Consider the following 22,766-nt stretch of genomic DNA (forward strand, 5'->3'; position numbering starts at 1 on the left):
TAGCCCCTGTGTGTTTCTCAGATTCTTCACCTCTCCTGATTTCATTATGCTTAGACTGTAATCATATATGTGCTTTAAAATACAATAAAATTGGTTGTGTGCACAGAAAGTACATGTATTAACTTTTACTGATCTTTTATTTTTACATAACTTTAACAATTGAATAATATTTTCTTGTTATAGTTGTGTATTCTATATGAAAGATGTAAGTTTTGTAGCTACTGTAACTGCATGAACATATATTCTGCTGCATCTGTGATATTGGTGGTTAATTGGTAGTGACTCCTTCTAGCATTAAATCGTTGGGAATAGGGTATTTAACAGAGCGGCATCTGAAAGAGGGCAGGGTACACCATCAGGATTGAGGTTTGACATAGAAAACTAGCTTAAGGGTTTGCAGAAGGTGTTGGTGGAGGTGAGGAGACGAAGTTGAGACTTGCCTAGGAAATGAAATCAAGAAGCTGGTGGATTCTGGTTTCCCCTTTTTCCTGTCTTCCCTCATCCTCATGTTTTGCCAGAACTTGAACAAGTGCTGGGAGTCACTGGAAAGGTCTTGCATGGCCACCTTCCTCTGTCTACATTAAACCTTATCTCTCTCCCCTCCACGTAGTTCAGAGATGCTGGGATCGGCAAGTGCTCAAGTCCTGGAATGGAAAGACAGGGCTTTTGCTTTCCTCTTCCGTCTCCCTGGGGCTGCTGCTCCCTTCTCCTTCCATTTCCCCACTGTAAGAGAAGGCTGGGTTGTTGAGAAATGGGGCAGTAAATGGGATGAGTAGGTGCAGGATAAGGAATGAGTGGTTTGGGGCAATGTACTATTGACTGTGGAATATATAGCATTGTGGAACAGGGAGAAAAAGAAGAATAAGAAACTCATCTATTGTAGTGAGGATTAAGAGAGTATCTGGGCAGACCAACTGAGGCCCTACTTCCAATGTAGGTTGTAAGTCGGTAAATGGTGAACACAGTGGCTTTTGGGAGAATGGAGGGACTGGTCTTCTTAATTCACTTTATTAATTTCTGTAGTCATTTAAGAATCTCCAAATAACTTGGTGTTGGTGTGTGAGAAAAGATTTCCTATAACCTAAAAACAAACTGTGAAAACAACCATTCTCCCATCACTTTGTTTTGCCTCCTTTAAGCCATTAGTTGGCAAAATACTTTAAACACAGGTGTTTCTGACTGTGGGTTGCATTCTTAAGAAAAATAGTACCCAGACTCTTTCTATTACATAAATATTGTTGCAGTTAGAATCTGGCCCTCTGGATTATTACTAAGAAATGGTTGCTAAATACTGCAGCATTTGGCTCCAAACACCAGTTTCATTTTTTTTTTCGCTTGTATTTGATCGGTGCATTGGCTCTCTATAAAGTTCAGCGTTTTGTAAAACAACTCTTTCATTAATTTGTGTGGATTTTAATGGAAGTGACCCAAATATTTTGTATTTTTTTCATCCTTGTCCTTTGTAGATGAGGAAGTAGAACAGAACAAAACAAAACAAAACTCAGTGACTATAATAGTAATTTTTCGGTTTTTCTAAACGTATGCTAATACTCTTCCAAGTATTGTTTATGTCATTTTTAGTCATCCCTTAAGAAGAAAATTAAAAACATGTTTTTTGTTTTTGTTTCTTTCAAGTACATGGACAGAACCTCTCATAATAAGTGTCTCCAGAGCTCATTTTTCCCCAGTTAGGTATTTTGGTGTGGTGGGGAAATACCCTAAAGATTTTTCTTGTTATTTTGGAAAAGGTTAAACTCTTCATTACAAAATCATTCTTTCCTTTGTTATCCTCATCTCAAGGGATACAGTCCTTAAAGAATTGCGCCTTGTAAATGTGAAACTTGCTCAACAATCACAAGGAACAAGTCTCAAAACAGACAAAAGCAGGAGCCCTCCACCAGTAATCATGTCTAGGATGACTATTTCAACAACTATCACTTGGCAACACAAAATACCTTTTTTTTTTCCTTTATGTAGAAGATTTGAGTTAATAATCTGGCACATCAGATAGAGTATGCTGCCAATTCCTTTGGACAAATGTAGCTTCAGCCTTAAAGATATGGCAGAGATGATTCATTCACACCCTCAAGCAAAGTTGTCTATTACTGACTGCCTTTTTTCTCTTGCCATGGTAACTGGAGGGACAACTAATCCTATTAAAGAGACAACGATACAAACCCTTTATGTGTGCGTGCATGTGTGTTTGTGTTTATTTCTGCAAAAGATTTTTACAGAGCTCACCTCTAAACCATAAACTTTTTCTGAGTTTGTGATTGTACACGGATAAACCAAATGTGAGTACAGTAGTCTGTTACCATGGGAGTCGAGGCCTTGCAGACAAGTCACTCAGTAGAGGACCTCTTCAGCTCTTCCCCCAGCCTGATCACTATGCTCTGACACTGTGCATTAGTGCCTGGTCTCCCTTTGGGAAGCAAGACAGGTGTGTTCCTTGTTCTCATGTAGCTTATGGCCAATGTGTAGACTTGGCCAAATCACTTACATTCCATGATGGAGTCTTTTGTTCTACAAAGTGAGATGTCTAAATGCAGAGTAGTGAACAAAACAGACACACAGGGAGATGAGGCATGAGATGAGAGTTAGTGGTTTTAAATAGGGTGGTCTGAGAAGGCCACATTGAGGAAATGGCATTTGGAGAGGAAGCAGTCACATGGATATTTGGAGAAAGAATTCAGGTATAGGGATCAGCAAGTTCGAAGGCTCTTAGGTGAGAGAATATAATTACGTTCAGGCCAGCAGGCAACAAGGCCCGCGTGTCTAGAGGAAAGGCAGAAAGTGGGAGAGTCACAGCAGATGGGGACACAAAGGGAACTGGGGCTCAACCCTGCAAAGGTCTTTCTAGGCCATTTATAAGGACTTTGGCTTTTACTCAAAGTTAGAGAGTTTTGAACAGAAGAGTTGATGTGGTTTATGTTTCAAACTGATCACAACTGCTGTATTGGGAATAGAATTTGTAGAGAAGAGATTATGTGGTTTTCCTTTTTGCTTTCTGTATTTTATTCCTAAGAAATCTGTTTTCTGCATAATCATATTTCTCCAAAAAGAAAATACATAATTGCATGTTTGCTGTTAGGTACTAGAATTTGGCCTAAACCCCGTAAGCTCATATTCACTTAAAAAATATCCAGGAGAATTTTAGTATGTGTATTAAATGATGGGTTGCTGTGTAATTGATAGGTGATATTCTCTAGGTAATCTTTTAATTTATTTATATTTTTAGCCTTGGGGCTCTATTTTACGGAATTGGAATTTCTTAGCTGTAACACATCCGGGTTACATGGCATTTCTCACGTACGATGAAGTAAAAGCACGGCTACAGAAATACAGCACTAAACCCGGAAGGTAAGACTTTTTGGCAGTAATATTATGTGATATATGTAAAGATGAAAAGTCCTCTATGGTTCATTCCTAAGTAAATCAGTAACACCCATGGGGATGAGGGGAGGGAAATGCTAATAGACCAAAACAGTGCTTCTTAATTCAGTTCTTTAAATTGGTACGTTATGCTTGTTCTGAAATTTAGTGTTCATAAAGTGAAAGAGGATATGGTAGTATGTAATTCAATGAATTTAGAGAGTAAGTCTCAGAGTTTCAAATTGGAGTAGGATATTAGCATATTAACTGTTTTCATGACACATGTTTATGTATAAAATTAGATGTGTATATTTAAATACTTGAATATTGTGCTAATGACAAAATAAATCAGTTTCATGTTCATTATTTTAAGGTATTTTTTCAAGACATTCAATTTGGTTCTATGATAATCACATAATTACATATAAATACATATTAATGCATGTAAGTACATATAAGTGTACATATGCATGATAAACACATGTAAGTACATAGACATATAAGCCCATTGTTAACAATCCAAACCAGTTTCATGTCCTTGAGAACGTCTTCCATGAGACCTCATGCTTGATGTTGAAATTGAGTGAAACTCAGAGCTTGGCTGTGTGATCAGCCCCTCTGGCTTTGACCGAGAGAGCACACCTTATTAATGGCAAATCTGGGCGGGAGAAAGCCTGTCTCTCCCGTGGTGCAGGCATTTTCCCCACATGCGGTCTAGAAATGCACCAGGCACATAGTAGACATTCGTGCTGTGGCAAGCAGTGTGCTGGGTGCGACACTAATGACAGTGGAGATCTGCCCTCCTTCACTCTCATGTTTTAGTAGGAGACACCATCCCAGTGTTTGTGAGTGCACTGACTTTCACATAGGGGTCATTTCATTTTAGGAATGAATTCGGTGGTTTTTTAAATCTACCTTTTTCTTCTAATATCGTTTTATTTGATTTGTAGTGCAAATGTCATTTGTCCTTTAGCAAAGTCTTTTTGAGTACAGTCAGTTATTGATGATTCCTTTCTTCTCTGCCATAATGAAAAATTTCCACCTTTTTTATTTTTAAAAATTTATATGGTATATTAGAAGGAGGTAATGGGTACAGAAAACAGTGTGGCTCCTGTGGAGTCGTTGGTTTAGACTGAGAGCTGGTTCTCATTGTGACCACAAGAGCAGGCCAGATATTGCGCACATTGACAGTGGCTTAGGTGAGTCATTTTGTTTCATTCAGGGATCTCTCATAACCAGATTTTTCCATAACTTTTACACCCTTCACTGGCATCAAAGTATCTTCTTGCTTCTGGAGTATGATTTGAAAGATGTAATATGGTTGGAATCACGGAATCATGCAAATTTAACACAGACGTCATTTGGGAAATTGTCCAATTCTAAATAAATAAAGTAACTGAATCGCTTTTGTGTTCTCTTGTTCAAGGTCATGGAGATAATTAATGGCAGTGTTGGAAGCAAAAGCCAGGTCTCATTGCTATTGGAATAGTTCTCTTAAGATAGTACCCTCTGAAAGGATGTTTTCCTTTCCTTCCCTTCTTGCCCTGTAACAATGATTTCTTCTAAGTTTTAGGTAAAGATGAAATGATTAGACTGTGGTAAACTGTTACAGGTAAGGTGTGATGGGGTGTTTAGGAATACTCAGTGAACAAATCAAATGATTTTGACAAATATTTGCTGGATACGTGTTTAAGCGGTCCTTTCTCTTGGAAAGTGGTTCATCTCTTTGGCTTCATGGTAAAGAAAGTAGTTGGGTCTATTACAAGGACATTTGAGTTCTTCAGGATGTACTTTATTTGGGATCCAACTGACAGTCATAATAAGTCTGTGTGGAATTTGTGTGATTACGATTAAGGATCCTAATAAGGGACAGGTTGATATTTATTTTCCGGCTTTCTAGGGGAATATGTTCTTAGAGTTTCTTGAAAAGTCCTTTCCAAAATTTCCAAAACCAATATGAAGTTCTTAATATTTAAAAATCATAACTTCTGGGACTTCCCTGGTGGCACAGTGGTTAAGAATCCGCCCACCAATGCGGGGGACACGGGTTCGATCCCTGGTGTGGGAAGATACCACATGGCGCGGAGCAACTAAGCCCGTGCGCCACAACTACTGAGCCTGCGCTCTAGAGCCCATTAGCCACAACTACTGAGCCTACGTGCCACAACTACTGAAGCCCGTGCGCCTAGAGCCCGTGCTCTGCAACAAGAGAAGCCACCGCGATGAGAAGCCCGTGCACCACAACAAAGAGTAACCCCCGCTCCTCGCCACTAGAGAAAGCCCGCATGCAGCAACAGAGACCCAAAGCAGCCAAAAATAAATAAAATAACTAAATTTATTTTTTTAAAAAATCACAACTTCTTCCTTTCTTTAAAAACCCAGTTTTCTTCAAGGATGAAACCACTTAAATGGAATTATTATCATTGCTTGTTTTACAGATGAAAAAATGGAGAAGGAAAATGGTGTAAAAATAAGTTTGAAGATAGAAATTCTAAATGATTCTGTTTATTCTTTCACTTAAGAAAAATCTAAGAGATTGTTTGGTAGTAGTTAGCTTACATTTTGAATGTGATTAAACGTAATTTTCTTATGTTTCACAGCTACATTTTCCGGTTAAGCTGCACTAGGTTGGGACAGTGGGCCATCGGCTATGTGACAGGGGATGGAAATATCTTACAGACCATACCGCACAACAAGCCCTTATTTCAAGCCCTGATCGACGGCAGCAGGGAAGGATTGTAAGTATGAGACATGGGAGTTGGGGGTGCTTATTATTCACAGATGTGGAAGATAGAGACCGCTTTGCGATGGAGGGAATGGGTAGTGAGGCTGATGTTCAGGCTGGTCTTTATTTCAAGACTAAGAAATGGATGTTCCTTAGTTTTTATTGTTTATGTCTTAAAATAGTCATTTTAAGTCATAATTATTTGATATATTTTTTTCTAGCATGGTCTAAACAATCTTCGGGTCTCAATATTGTCTCACAAATATTAGAAGTATACAGTTGTATAGGTACAGTTGGAGAATGGACTCAGTGGAATGATTATTTCATTGTTCCCTACCTAGCTCTGCTCCTGTGCTCCCAAATTGCACTCCCAGTCAGTGTAGGGCCTCTGAATCCTGTTGGGATCATGAGCAGATTCTGACAGGCTCTGTTTTTGGGCCATTGGTGAAGTTGCAAAGGGTTCCCCTGTTTATGGGGTTGCTGCAGACAGCTCACAAAAGCAACCTCCCAAAGAGCCATCCATCAGCTCTTCTCTCTCAGAAAAATGCAACTGGTTATTAAATGGGCCTGGGACTTCATTTCCACGGGGAGCACCGTGCTGGTGTGTCACTGAAACGTGTCTTCCTTCTCTCCACCTTCCTCCCTCTGTTGCTCCCTCTCTTTCGTCCTTTCTGTTCTTTGTTTTTTTTGTGTTATTGTTGTTTTTTTAAATTGAAGTCTAGTTGATGTACAATATTATATAAGTTACAGGTGTACAGTATAGTGATTCACAATTTTTTAAGGTTATACTCCATTTATAGTTACTATAAAATATCGGCTATATTACCTGTGCTGTACAATGTATCCTTGTAGCTTATTTTATACCTCTTACTCCCCTTCCCCTATATTGCACCTCCCCGCTTCCCTCTCCCCATTGGTAACCACTAGATTGTTCTCTGTATTGGGAGTCTGTTTCTTTTTTGTTATATTCACTAGTTTGTTGTATTTCTTAGATTCCACCTATAGTTGCTATCATTGAATTTAAGTGTATAACATAGCAAATAAATTCCAACATCAAATTACAATGAGTTTTTGTATCTTTCACAGGAAAAGAACTTATTAACTAAAGGTAGTTTAAAATTAGATGTCAAACGGTATATATTGGGATAATTCTTTAAAATAATTGACTCCTATTGCCTCATGTAACCCTTAAATTGCTAGTTCTACTTTTTATGTTCACTGGTAATACCACATTTTCTTTTTCTTCTTCTTATCCTTTTCTCATCCCTTCCCTTCCCTTCTCTTCATGTCTCCCTTCTTTTACTCACATCAATAATAAATCCATATTCCAGAATTGTATGTTAATAGCTAAGTTCAGTTTATCTTAAGCTGTTTTTTTTAAATTTAGAAATAGATAAATTCTCCTTTGTTTTTTAGGTTAAGATTGCCTTTCTTCTCCATACATAAAGTTTAGACAATCTGATGGGTCCCTTCATAGTAAATATGTCTTTCATTCATTTTAGTCATATGCCATTCCCTTCACCCTTTTGTGGTATTTTCAGTGTCACCTCCATCTCACTGACTTTTCTTGTCCTTTGCCTTGCTGAGTAACTTAGAGACATATGTGCTGCTCCTACTTGCTGCGGCATGGACTGTGATAGAAGCCTAGCAAGAGAAAGTCCACCAGAAAGAGCAAATAGTTTAAATTTTCCAATAGCAAAAAGTTTTACTTTTCCAAAGTAATTGCAAAAACAGAAAGAAGAAAACGTGATGAGATCTATGTGAAGAGATAAAAGTTGTGAATTTTCAAGAAATAGTTACATAAGAATTGTATGGCAAACTGGTACCAAATGTCTATTTCCCTCTTTTTTTTAAATGATCATAAATTTGCTATTCTGTCATTTATACCTTACCTCTGGTGCATCAAAGATTCATATGTGTAGCTTTCTATTCACTATGATAAGAGGACTTTTGTTTTGAAGAAGATGTGCTTCAGAGTTTTAATTTATAAAAAAGAGGTTATGAGTGAGTATATCTGTAAATGGAGTAATTTTGATATAGCTTTTTTTTTAAACATCTTTATTGGAGTATAATTGCTTTACAATGTTGTGTTAGTTTCTTCTGTATAACAAAGTGAATCAGCTATATGTATACATGTATCCCCATATCTCCTCCCTCTTGTGTCTCCCTCGCACCCTCCCTATCCCACCCCTCTAGGTGGTCACAAAGCACCCACCGAGGTGATCTCTCTGTGCTATGTGGCTGCTTCCCACTAGCTAGCTATTTTACATTTGGTAGTGTGTATATGTCAGTGCCACTCTCTTATGTCATCCCAGCTTACCCTTCCCCCTCCCCATGTCCTCAAGTCCATCTCTACGTCTGCGTCTTTATTCCTGTCCTGCCCCTAGGTTCTTTAGAACCATTTTTTTTTCTTTAGATTCCATATATATATATGTTAGCATATGGTGTTTGTTTTTCTCTTTCTGACTTACTTCACTCTGTATGATAGACTCTAGGTCCATCCACCTCGCTACAAATAACTGAATTTCATTTCTTTTTATGGCTGAGTAATAATATTCCATTGTATATATGTGTCACATCTTCTTTATCCATTCATCTGTCGATGGGCACCTAGGTTGCTTCCATGTCCTGGCTATTGTAAATAGTGCTGCAATGGACATTGTGGTACATGACTCTTTTTGAATTATGGTTTTCTCAGGGTATATGCCCAGTAGTGGGATTGCTGGGTCGTATGGTAGTTCTAGTTTTAGTTTTTTAAGGAACCTCCATACTGTTCTCCATAGTGGCTGTATCAATTTACATTCCCACCAACAGTGCAAGAGGGTTCCCTTTTCTCCATGCCCTCTCCAGCATTTATTGTTTGTAGATTGTTTGATCATGGCCATTCTGACTGGTGTGAGGTGATACCTCATTGTAGTTTTGATTTGCATTTCTCTAACGATTAGTGATATAGCTTATTTATATTGTTATAATGCTTTACATCTATTTTTCAAAAGTCAATCAAAATTAACAGATTATAATATCATAATCAGTAGTCTAGCCTCCAAACTCCTGTGCAAATTACCTGTTAATATTTACACAAACACACACACAACACACACACATCTTCAGAGGGGTTTAGCTAGTTGAATTTGAAATTTAATGATAGATTACATTAAAATCTGATCAGATTAGGTTTTAGATTAGATTAAAATATTAGGATTTTAATTAGATAGGTTTTTTGTTTGTTAGCTTTTTTTCCTTAAGATCAGTAAAAACACAGGATATCATCTGGTCCAACTATCAGGGACAGCTCTCCTTTCCGTATAGTTAATCTGATATTGTAGGACATAGGTGATCAAGAAGTTTACTTTGATAACTAGCCAAGATTCCTTATTCCTTCACTGCCATTGGAAAGGGCTCAGCAGTAGCACCCCAGTGTACTGGGGACAGTAATCACTGAAATGCTCCTTATACATTAAATAGAACCATTTAACCTTTCCTCTAGTAACCTTATTGTCATTTTGTAATCTTTCATTTCTGAGTTCTTCCTAGAATTCTACGTTTTTGAAGTGTGATGAACAAAATACATAATAATATTTAAAACTGGCCATTTTAGGGTATAAAAAAAGAGTTACCAACTTTTGCTTATCACTCAATATTTGTAGGATTGTATCCCAACCCTATAATGGCATTCTAAATTTGTATCATAGTCAGATGTAGTCAACTCCTTTTCCTAAATCTTAAAAAAAAAAAAAAAAAAAAAAAAAAAAGACAGTCACTGATATGCTCCTTACCATGTGAGAATTATCTATCCTCTAGGTTCATTTTTTCCTGGTTCACTTGTGTAATTTAAAATACTTACTAACATTCTCATAGACTCTTTATTTAAGGATAGATAGTTTTTGTTACTTCACAGAATAGTTTTAGTATAGTTTTGCCCTTTAAAATATTCACCACTGTAGTATTATGTTCTTAATTTTTCATTCAAAAATCTAGAACAGAAAGATAGTAAACAAAACCAACTGTAACTTAATAAATTGATGAAATCCAGCAGTAATATTACTGCTTTCTTAATCTAAAATATGTGTTTACCAACACAGTAAACTTCATTTTTTAATGAATTTCTGAATGAGTAAAAGCTGGTTTAGTACAGCAAGACAGCACTATAACTTTTAGTTCTTATTTTAATTCTCTCTAATAATGGAACCTTATGTTTATAAACCATTCTGTTTGTACCTTGATTTGAAGTAAATGAAACATGGAATTGTAACATTTTTAAATTTCTGCAGTAAACGTGTATGTGTGTGTGCACATGTGTATATGTGTCAGGATAAGTGGAAGGTGAAACAGAAAGAAAGAGGATGGGAAACTGGAGAAAGAAAACACCACGGAAGTGTTTGAATAACTTTTGTTGGAAAATTGTGGGCTTTAATTCTATTTTTCTTTCCTGGTGGTACTAAGCATTGTGTAAAATGATACAGTTAATGTTAACTGTGCTTCAGATGAAAGACGTAATAATTGCAAATAGGTGTATATTCAAAGTATTTTGGAATAGAATATGAGTAACCAGGAAAATAAATTTTTAACTTACCTATACATATAGTAAAGGTATTTAATTGAAAATGATTGCTTAATGGCTGAGTCCATATTCATTGTATATTTCCTTTATGAAAAAGATTCCTAGATTTTAACTGTCCTAAAAATAACTTGTAGTATTATGGAAACAGTGATAGAATAAGTTCTTGATGTAAGTTACATAAAAAGGAAACATCCAAATGTCTGTTTGAATATAGAAGAATCTGATTAAATAACTTTAAATGCAATTAAGACTTGTATATTTATGTTAATAAAATTTCTGTTTATAACCCAGCTATCTTTATCCTGATGGGAGGAGTTATAATCCTGATTTAACTGGATTATGTGAACCTACACCCCATGATCATATAAAAGTTACACAGGTAAGGACAATTTCTGGAGACATATTTATAATTAATAAGTATCTCCAAAAAAAAATAAGTATCTATGATGACTTTGAAATAAATAAGATTCTTATACTATAGGTAAAATCATGTGCAGGTATTTAATGCAAAAGATATTTAAGGAATTTTAAGAGTGTTTGAAAAGAAATTACATTACTTTCTGCATTTTTTTGATAAAAGGTTCTGCTTTTAATATTCTTGCTTCCAATATAATATTGGCATTTATGTGGGGAGATAGATAAATAAACCCATAGGTAGGTAGATGGATATGAGGGGAGAGCTATAGTTTTAGAAAACTCCAAAGAAGATTAGGTTAATTATATGCATTAGTTTTTAGAGTCAAATGAGTAATTGAAGCCTATTGTAGACAATAATTATATTCTTATAAATCCATTGTTGGCAGCCTCATAGGTTATGAGTGGGAGTATAACTTGGTAAAGCCTTTCTTGAGGGTGATATTCAATAATTATCAAAATCTAAAGATCTTTGACTCTAGATTCCATATGCATATCACTTGCATATACACAAGAAGATCTATACACCAGGATGTTTACTTTAGCATTTTTCATAAAAATGAAATATTACAATATACCAAAATATTCAGTCATAGGTTAAATACCATTGTATACTCATACTTCATATACCATAAAGTCTTTAACAGGAGGAAGGTAGCTCTACTTATTCACATGGGAACTTCTGCATCTTATGTGAAAAAGTTATGTAAAGCTTAATTATGTAACATTTTATTTTGTAAAATTATATTACTTAAGTTCAATTTTGTAAATAAATAAGAAATTACCATATATGAACATATGAATGTGCTTTTAAAGACTAAAAATAGAAAAACACCAATCTGGCAACAGTCTTTAACTGAGAGAGAACTTGAATATTTTATTTTACATGTAGTTAAGTTTAAAAATTTTTATAATTTAGATATTTTGTGCTTTGTATAATAATAAGACTGTAATAAGAAGAAATAATACGTTTTGGGGAAGACAACAGATAATTTTAAATTTTATTTCTGGTTCTCCAGATTTCAGTCTCAGTGGTCTTGATATTATTAGGTGAAACACACTTCCTGACATGGGTACTGTGTGTGGGCAGTTTTTAAAATTTAATATATGAAAGCCATTTAAAAAATTATTTAGTGATTCTCTATTTTCTAATATATGTAAAAAGACACGAGATAATTCCTCATTATAAATCCATTGTTTTTTTAAAATTGTTTAAAAATTCATATTCAGGAGTAGCATCATTCTCTTAAATTGCTCATAAATATTTGATTAGCTTACATCTTAGGTTGCATTGAATTCTGCAGCTGTGATTTTAGCCTATTTTAATTTTTTTATAATTATAAATTGGCCCTTTGGATTTCATAACCAATATAGATACTTGTCTATTATTTTAGGGATTTCAGTGATATATAATTTATTTTGGATTATGTTAGACTTCTTTTCCATCTTGATCCATTTTCTTGTCTTTTTCCTTAATTTATTTTAAGATTATTTATATAGTCACACATACATATATCATGGTAGACACAATTTATATGTGAATGTGTGGGTATATGTGTGTATGTGTATCTGTGTATGTGTTTATATATATACTTTTTTCTCGAGATTGTAAGATCTTTCATTAGGTTAAGGATTAAATATTGTCATTTATTCATCCTATCCAGGGCCGTGTATGTATTAGGTACTTACTAGACTAAAACATTGCCTTATTTAAACAAATTTTTATTTCTATATTTCCTTTTCTTTGTATCCCTATTAAATAACACTATTTTTCATACTTTTTTAATTCTTACCAATATGTTTGTATCTTCTTTGTGACATAGATCTTTTCATTATCTGACCACTGAAAGTTTTACTGTGCCAAAAGCTTCTAAACTAGCAAATCAAGAGAATGTTGAATAAAACAATTTTTGGTTGCCGAAATGATGAGATTTCTTGATGGTGTTAGACTGGGAAAAGAGTATGCGAATTAGAGATTTATTATAGAATTTGAAGGAAATAATTTAAACTTACTGACCCTCATTTTTACTTGTTTTTTTTTTAAAATTCAGTGTATCTTATTATACTTTGGAGATTATGTGACATAATAAATGTGGACGACAGTACCTAGCATGCAGAAAGGCCTTGGCAAATGCTGCTTTACTTCCATTCTGGAATTTCTACAGATAGCTATCTAAAAAATAAAATTAATGATCAGCCATATTGCAATTTGACATTAAAATTAGATGAGTATGTGGCATTTACAAAGAAAATAAAGTTATTTATTATTGCCTTTTAAAACCATAAGTTGTGTCTCTTAAATCACTCTATTGATGCAGGTACCTTCCTAAAGGAACAGTACAAAATGTTAAATAATCCAAAGTATTCAAAAAGCTTATGCAATTGCTGATAGAATCTGTTTAATTTTGTAGACCAAATTGTGATGACCAATTTAAAACATGTCTTAAATGGCAACATGATCTGACAGGATCAAGTGTGAGGAATTTACTGTAAGTCATTGTATTTGAGAAAATTCAGTATTATCACTTCATACTAAAAATACATTAACATTGCCTTTTCTCTCCCCCAAATTCCAGGAACAATATGAATTATATTGTGAAATGGGTTCCACTTTTCAGCTCTGTAAAATTTGTGCTGAGAACGACAAAGATGTCAAGATTGAGCCTTGTGGGCATTTGATGTGTACCTCTTGCCTTACAGCCTGGCAGGTATAATCAAGATTTAATTAGCAACGTTGATGTCTTCCTTATATTCCCTGTGAATATTTCTCTTTTCAGTTTTCTTCATCTTAATGATTCAGGAAGTAATACTGATAAGTGCTTTGTTTGAATGGTTGTTAGAAAAAAATCTCATGTTTGAATCTTTCATTTATATGATTTGATTTCTTTTTGTTTTTATGTTTGCTTTGCATGTATAACTTAATTTTATGATATTAATCGTAAGTAGTTCTACTTCTGTAACACTGTTGATTTCAGAATGTAACTTATCAGTGTTACCAACTAACCATATTTATATTATTTATCATAGGTCAGATTCTATTTATAGTAGGTCAGATTTTCAAGCAATAAACCCTAGTAGATAAATCTTACGTTGATGTTTCAACACCTCTCTTCTCCTGAGAAGATGTGCCTTCTGTCTCACATATGGGGGTCTACAGTTGCTCTGTAAGGCTAAAATAGAATCAGACAGAAAAAGTTTCCCAAATACCTTTAGTTCCCACAGAAACAGGCACTAAATTTTCCAATTTACAGAAGCAGAATTTAAGGTGAGCTGCCTTCCACTCTGTAGGCATTCAATAAATATAAATTGATTTGAGGTTTTAAATTAACACCTAGGGAATAATTGGTTTCCCCAAGGGCTTATTTTTTTTTAAATATTTCTTTATCTGTAATAAAGTTTGGAGATTTAAAAATAGATCTTTGGACAGATTTCTAGTTTTGAATATTTAGAGGATTCACAGAATATTTTGCTCAAGTCATTTTTTTGTTGTCGTTGTTTTTTGTTTTTGCGGCACGCGGGCCTCTCACTGTTGTGGCCTCCTCTGTGTTGCGGAGCACAGGCTCCGGACACGCAGGCCCAGCGGCCATGGCTCACGGCCCCAGCCGCTCCGCGGCACGCGGGATCCTCCCGGACCGGGGCACGAACCCGCGTCCCCTGCATCGGCAGGCGCACTCTCAACCACTGCGCCACCAGGGAAGCCCTAAGTCATTTTTAAATTGCTCTGTTTAACACAGTCAGTATTGAAGTCAGTATTGCTGATGGGGTTTAGAAAACAAATAATTAAAATTTCAAGCCTTTTAAAAAATTTTCAGTTGAGTGTATCATCGGCATCCCTACCATATTCCTGAGCCTTCTCTCCAACCCAGAACCTGTGCATTGCCTGAGGAAGGATGGCTTCAGAGGATCACAAAGGGGCAATGCAGACTCATAGGAGCATTGATGTTTGTTGAGCTCATTACTTGGTAATAAAATGTTAATGATTTTCACATTTTCACAGTCTTATAAAGAGGGCCTCTTTTTTCCTTTGGGGACATTTTAAAAATGGATGAAAAAAAAGGGGAAGAACTGGGAAATGAATTACAATTGATTTACATTTTCAGAGTCATTTCTGTACTCCCAGACATCTCTGCTACCTCGCTAAAACTTGCTCAACATCCCTACACTTCTCTCTTTCAGTATGCATTTGGTTTATATTTTACCTGAGGTTTTCCTTGTTATCCTTGCCCTAATTTCCCTTTATCCCTTCATGATGCTTGTGAATTTTGTGTAGTACAGGGAGTTGTACTACACAAGTTGGAGGAAAAGGGATGCTGAGTATGGCATCAGCAAACTCTCAGCATAATCACATGATTGCTATTTAAGTTACCTTAGCAATAATAGTACTGCATATGTAGCAGTGTCTTTTTATAAATGAGTTTCAATAAATTTAGTTACGCTGATAGAAGACAAAACTGTCGGTTTGCAAGTGGGTTTCAAATGTATCAGTAGAAAGTATTATAGAGATGTTATTGACTCAGTGCCTGGCTGACTGGGAGGGGACTACTTTAGGATGATTTGTTGTACCTGAAACCCATTAACTATTTCAGGGTAAGTATTAAACTGATAGGGGCCAAATGTGTATGTCACCCATTTAGATTGACTTATGTCCTCAGTGTGGTAGTATGGTTCTCACAGATATGAAGAAACTAAAAGTTTGCTTTTCTCCCCAAAGAAAACCAGAATTTTAGGCTGGTACAAACTTCCAGGACTCTACCTCCGTACATGGCCTGTGTATTTCAGCCCCTTCTCTGGGGGCCCCCGGCTTGGAGCATACAAATACATACATATTTCAGGACTTAGCATCTTCAACTTGAAACTTACCTAGCATTTGGAAGTTAAGAGGGTTGAAAGTCGGAAGCTCCCATTTGGTTGGCAGAACCTTTGATTAGTAAAGATTGTTTATAGTGTCATACAAAGTAGTTGTTTACCTTGTGGCTCAGGGTGAGTAAAAGAGTAAGGCTGAACGTAAAGCAAGGAGGTTTCACTTATTTTACTTTCTGTATACTTCTTAAATGAAATTTATCTTTTAAAACTTTAGGGCCAGTGCTATATATTTAATTTAGTAATAAGTCTGTGAACTATTTGCAATAGGTATGGTATGTGCAAAACACACAGGAGTATTTCCCAGTTGTCATGGCTATGTTATTAACCCTTTGCCCTTTACATCACCACAGGTTTTCTATATATTACTCTGTAGTCTCCAGATGGTGCAGTTTCTCTTGCCTGTAGCTAAACAGTTCCTTGATTCTCTTCATGATTTTTCATGTTGATCTAATGGCCTTATATTAAGATAATGTCCAGTCATATTTGTAAATTAACATTTGCGATTTCTTTCTTTCTCTTTTTTAGTCTGAAGTACAGTACTTCTTAGTTTTACTTTTAGAGATTGAGGAAGTGCATAAATTGCCAAGTGCTAAGAACTGTCTGTGAGTAAAATTTTAGGAGAAGCTGTCTGAGAAAGTAGTACTAGAGTAATAGTTGACCAAGTTAAGTAGTAAAAAACTGACAAATTCAAAAGTGCTTAGAAGGTTGAAATAATCAAAATAAATCACACTCATGTCACTAGTGAATAATGTTATTATCCTAATGTAATCATAGAATTTGGCATATAAGTTAATGAAAAATATGCAAAGGCATTATTTCAGCCTCTTTAAAATTCTTCTCACACAAGACAGTTCATGATCAGTAAATATTTTTCTGATACATCTTGTATATGTCCCTGTAAGCTCTTACCTCCTTGTATTTGTATTATAAGCATTTACAATACATATTTACCTCTTTTGCCTCTAGGATGTGGATTGCTTTACCTGTTTTAGAATTCCTCTCCCCTAGCATGCTACCTCCACGTTGGTAGTTATTTGGTAAATATCTATAGACCGTGTGCTAGATGATGTAAAGGAAAGAGAAGAATAGGGCTAAGAGTACGACAAATAAAAAGACACTGATATTATGGATCAATTGTGAAAAGCCCTTGTAATGTCTCAGTTCTGTCCATTTCTCCTCTGCAAAGTATCAGTGGACTTTTCAAAGACCTTTTATCATGTTTAAGATCCGAGAATGATTCCTAAGAATTTTAAACCTCAGATCCATTTGTTCCATTTAGTAGCTGCTGGGTGATTCCCTTCAACTTTTCACATTTTGGTTTTTTTGCACTTTTTTTTTAAAAAAAATTCCTTGCAATATTACTGGCACTAACCTACAGGCAGGAAGACCAAGTTTCTATTTATTGCTTTTTTACACCGAGAAATATGCACAGTGATCCCTGATTCAAGTTTTCTCTACCCTGAAAAAAATTGTTAGGTCAGTGTTTGAGAATTTCTAAGTGATGTTCCATAGTCTCTACATCTCAATGGGGTTTTAGTGGTTAGAGAAGCTTCAACTTTTGAACATTTCTGCTTTTGGATAAACTGAATATTTCTACATTTTCATATAGATTTCACACTGTGCTGCCTCCTGCCAACCAACAGATCTGTTTTGGCAGTTTTCATATTTTTGTATGAACAGCAGTATTTGACAGTCATTTAAATACGTTATTGCAAAATGCCCCTGTTATTGAATAAAAATAAGTCTTATGAAATTATTAATCCATTTAAAATACAGTTAACAAACATTAGCTATACTAAAAACCTCACATCGTAGCCCCAATGAGCTGCTCACTGGACTTAACCTAATTGTTGGTCAATATGAGGACAAAAAGAAACAAAATTATGGAACATTTCCATAGTTCTGCACTGTATTGTCAAACATTGTATCTAAGCTTGTAGATGTAATTGGAAATGTTATGTGAGTAGTAAGTCTCTGGATATGAGTACATGTAGTAATATGTGTCTTTTTTTTCCAACTTCTTCCTTATTCAAAATGGTAAAAGGCTAGAGTCTGTTTTCTAACTTTAAAGCCAGTGTTTTTGTTTTTATATGCTTGCTTGTTTTTTCTATCAGAGAAAAAATTGAGTTTTCAAACGTAATTGTGCACAAGGATAATTTGGTTTCCCTTAACTGGCTTGGTAGAAGCTGACATAGAATATTTCATCCGTCAGGCTCCAAGATCTCAAATCCATTCGTTTTCATTTATTTAGCAAACATTCTTTAAGCAGCTTCTGTTTCCCAGGTTCTGTACTAAAGACACAGTCCCTACCCTCAAGAAGTTAAAATTAAATCTAAAAATTTTATCGAGGGGCATGGTACTAATAATCACTTGAAATGAATATCCTGTTATCTTTCAAATTTAATTATGGATGTGAGACATTTTTGTTACTTTCGACTACTTTGGTTGGGCATGCTGATATGAAAAGGATTTTAAAGGCTGCGTGTCTGCCAAGAAGCTCTGATAAATCAGGTCCAATAGGAAATATTAAACCCTGACCGTAACATGTTATATGTTCAACCATTGTGCATTTTTAGCAAGTAGTTCTTCACCAACTTTTCCTTCCATTTGATGCCCTACTTTGGTTTAATTGAAATTCATTGGAGACTTAAACTTTGTAATTAACGGAAACCCTAAGAAATGCACAGTAGAGGTGTCAGTAGTTATTATGGGCTGCAAGTGGTTACTCTTTAATTGCTGTCATAATGGCCCATTTAGTCATGCCTCTGAAGAGGTGTCAGATACTTTTTTCTTCTTCTGAAACTGTTATTTAATAAATTGAACTGGCAAGTCTGAGTTTGCACAGAATACTAAGTAAAATGAGTAATCACCTCTCTAGAGGCATTCTTTGAAGTAGTATCACTCTGGGTTCGGCATTTCTTTCTTTTTTTAAAAAAATAAATTTATTTTTGGCTGCATTGGGTCTTCGTTGCTGCGCGTGGGCTTCCTTTAGTTGCGTCAAGCGGGCGCTACTCTTTGTTGCGGTGCATGGGCTTCTCATTGTGGTAGCTTCTCTTGTTGTGGAGCACGGGCTCTAGGTGCACGGGCTTCAGTGGTTGTGGCACGCGGGCTCAGTAGTTGTGGCGCACGGGCTTAGTTCCTCCATGGCATGTGGGATCTTACCGGACCAGGGCTAGAACCCATGTCCCCTGCACTGGCAGGCGGATTCTTAACCAGTGCGCCACCAGGGAAGTCTGGGTTCGGCATTTCTGTTCCATCCTTGGCAATGCAATCCTTGGAGAGTTTTCTTTCACTTCCACACTATTCCATGAATATTAACAAAACATGTTTTTTTTTTTTTTTTAAACATCTTTATTGGAGCATAATTGCTTTACAATGGTATGTTAGTTTCAGCTTCACAACAAAATGAATCAGTTATATATATACATATGTTCCCATATCTCTTCCCGCTTGCGTCACCCTCCCTCCCACCCTCCCTATCCCACCCCTCCAGGCGGTCACAAAGCACCGAGCTGATCTCCCTGTGCTATGCGGCTGCTTCCCACTAGCTATCTACCTTACGTTTGGTAGTGTATACATGTCCATGCCTCTTTATTGCTTTGTCACCGTTTACCCTTCCCCCTCCCCATAGCCTCAAGTCCATTCTCTAGTAAGTCTGTGTCTTTATTCCTGTTTCACCCCTAGGTTTTTCATGACATTTTTTTTTTCTTAAATTCCATATATATGTGTTAGCATACGGTATTTGTCTCTCTCTTTCTGACTTACTTCACTCTGTATGACAGACTCTAGGTCTATCCACCTCATTACAAATAGCTCAATTTCGTCTCTTTTTATGGCTGAGTAATATTCCATTGTATATATGTGCCACATCTTCTTTATCCATTCATCCGATGATGGACACTTAGGTTGTTTCCATCTCTGGGCTATTGTAAATAGAGCTGCAATGAACATTTTGGTACATGACTCTTTTTGAATTATGGTTTTCTCAGGGTATATGCCCAGTAGTGGGATTGCTGGGTCATATGGTAGTTCTATTTGTAGCTTTTTAAGGAACCTCCATACTGTTCTCCACAGTGGCTGTATCAATTTACATTCCCACCAACAGTGTAAGAGGGTTCCCTTTTCTCCACACCCTCTCCAGCATTTATTGTTTCTAGATTTTTTGATGATGGCCATTCTGACTGGTGTGAGATGATATCTCATTGTAGTTTTGATTTGCATTTCTCTAATGATTAGTGATGTTGAGCATTCTTTCATGTGTTTGTTGGCAGTCTGTATATCTTCTTTGGAGAAATGTCTATTTAGGTCTTCTGCCCATTTTTGGATTGGGTTGTTTGTTCTTTTGTTATTAAGCTGCATGAGCTGCTTATAAATTTTGGAGATTAATCCTTTGTCAGTTGCTTCATTTGCAAATATTTTCTCCCATTCTGAGGGTTGTCTTTTGGTCTTCTTTATGGTTTCCTTTGCTGCGCAAAAGCTTTTAAGTTTCATTAGGTCCCATTTGTTTACTTTTGTTTTTATTTCCATTTCTCTAGGAGGTGGGTCAAAAAGGATCTTGCTGTGATTTATGTCATAGAGTGTTCTGCCTATGTTTTCCTCTAAGAGTTTGATAGTTTCTGGCCTTACATTTAGGTCTTTAATCCATTTTGAGCTTATTTTTGTGTATGGTGTTAGGGAGTGATCTAATCTCATACTTTTACATGTAGCTGTCCAGTTTTCCCAGCACCACTTATTGAATAGGCTGTCCTTTCTCCACTGTACATTTCTGCCTCCTTTGTCAAAGATAAGGTGACCATATGTGCGTGGGTTTATCTCTGGGCTTTCTATCCTGTTCCATTGATCTATATTTCTGTTTTTGTGCCAGTACCATACTGTCTTGATTACTGTAGCTTTGTAGTATAGTCTGAAGTCAGGAAGCCTGATTCCTCCAGCTCCATTTTTCGTTCTCAAGATTGCTTTGGCTATTCGGGGTCTTTTGTGTTTCCATACAAATTGTGAGATTTTTTGTTCTAGTTCTGTGAAAAATGCCAGTGGTAGTTTCATAGGGATTGCATTGAATCTGTAGATTGCTTTGGGTAGTAGAGTCATTTTCACAATGTTGATTCTTCCAATCCAAGAACATGGTATATCTCTCCATCTATTTGTATCATTTTTAATTTCTTTCATCAGTGTCTTATAATTTTCTGCATACAGGTCTTTTGTCTCCTTAGGTAGGTTTATTCCTAGGTATTTTATTCTTTTTGTTGCAATGGTAAATGGGAGTGTTTTCTTGATTTCACTTTCAGATTTTTCATCCTTAGTGTATAGGAATGCCAGAGATTTCTGTGCATTAATTTTGTATCCTGCTACTTTACCAAATTCATTGATTAGCTCTAGTAGTTTTCTGGTAGCATCTTTAGGATTCTGTATGTATAGTATCATGTCATCTGCAAACAGTGACAGCTTTACTTCTTCTTTTCCGATTTGGATTCCTTTTATTTCCTTTTCTTCTCTGCTTGCTGTGGCTAAAACTTCCAAAACTATGTTGAATAAGAGTGGTGAGAGTGGGCAACCTTGTCTTGTTCCTGATCTTAGTGGAAATGCTTTCAGTTTTTCACCATTGAGGACGATGTTGGCTGTGGGTTTGTCATATATGGCCTTTATTATGTTGAGGAAAGTTCCCTCCATGCCTACTTTCTGCAGGGTTTTTATCATAAATGGGTGTTGAATTTTGTCAAAAGCTTTCTCTGCATCTATTGAGATGATCATAGGGTTTTTCTCCTTCAATTTGTTAATATGGTGTATCACGTTGATTGATTTGCGTATATTGAAGAATCCTTGCATTCCTGGAATAAACCCCACTTGATCATGGTGTATGATCCGTTTAATGTGCTGTTGGATTCTGTTTGCTAGTATTTTGTTGAGGATCTTTGCATCTATGTTCATCAGTGATATTGGCCTGTAGTTTTCTTTCTTTGTAACATCCTTGTCTGGTTTTGGTATCAGGGTGATGGTGGCCTCGTAGAATGAGTTGGGGAGTGTTCCTCCCTCTGCTATATTTTGAAAGAGTCTGAGAAGGATAGGTGATAGCTCTTCTCTAAATGTTTGATAGAATTCGCCTGTGAAGCCATCTGGTCCTGGGCTTTTGCTTGTTGGAAGATTTTTAATCACAGTTTCAATTTCAGTGCTTGTGATTGGTCTGTTCATATTTTCTACTTCTTCCTGATTCAGTCTTGGCAGGTTGTGCCTTTCTAAGAATTTGTCCATTTCTTCCAGGTTGTCCATTTTATTGGCATAGAGTTGCTTGTAGTAATCTCTCATGATCTTTTGTATTTCTGCAGTGTCAGTCGTTACTTCTCCTTTTTCATTTCTAATTCTATTGATTTGAGTCTTCTCCCTTTTTTTCTTGACGAGTCTGGCTAATGCTTTATCAATTTTGTTTATCCTTTCAAAAAACCAGCTTTTAGTTTTATTGATCTTTGCTATCGTTTCCTTCATTTCTTTTTCATTTATTTCTGATCTGATTTTTATAATTTCTTTCCTCCTGCTAACTTTGGGGTTTTTTTGTTCTTCTTTCTCTAATTGCTTTAGGTGCAAGGTTAGGTTGTTTATTCGAGATGTTTTCTGTTTCTTAAGGTAAGATTGTATTGCTATAAACTTCCCTCTTAGAACTGCTTTTGCTGCATCCCATAGATTTTGAGTCGTCGTGTCTCCATTGTCATTTGTTTCTAGGTATTTTTTGATTTCCCCTTTGATTTCTTCAGTGATCACTTCGTTATTAAGTAGTGTATTGTTTAGCCTCCATGTGGTTGTATTTTTTACAGATCTTCTCCTGTGATTGATATCGAGTCT

At 35.9% G+C, this 22,766-nt stretch overlaps 1 protein-coding gene across 1 annotated transcript in view; it reads left to right on the plus strand.

The window, feature by feature from the left end:
* The window catches only part of CBLB (Cbl proto-oncogene B), a 217,033-nt gene that overhangs the window by 110,953 nt on the left and 83,314 nt on the right, over positions 1–22,766 (plus strand). Inside the window, exons 5-8 of the mRNA XM_082654577.1 lie at positions 3,239–3,360; positions 5,973–6,110; positions 10,950–11,037; positions 13,649–13,780. Of these exons, the coding sequence (XP_082510703.1) occupies positions 3,239–3,360; positions 5,973–6,110; positions 10,950–11,037; positions 13,649–13,780 (480 nt within the window). The remainder of the gene's footprint in view (positions 1–3,238; positions 3,361–5,972; positions 6,111–10,949; positions 11,038–13,648; positions 13,781–22,766) is intronic.

The sequence above is a fragment of the Grampus griseus genome (assembly GCF_964374135.1).
Source record: "Grampus griseus genome assembly, chromosome: 5".
Classification (NCBI taxonomy): domain Eukaryota; kingdom Metazoa; phylum Chordata; class Mammalia; order Artiodactyla; family Delphinidae; genus Grampus; species Grampus griseus.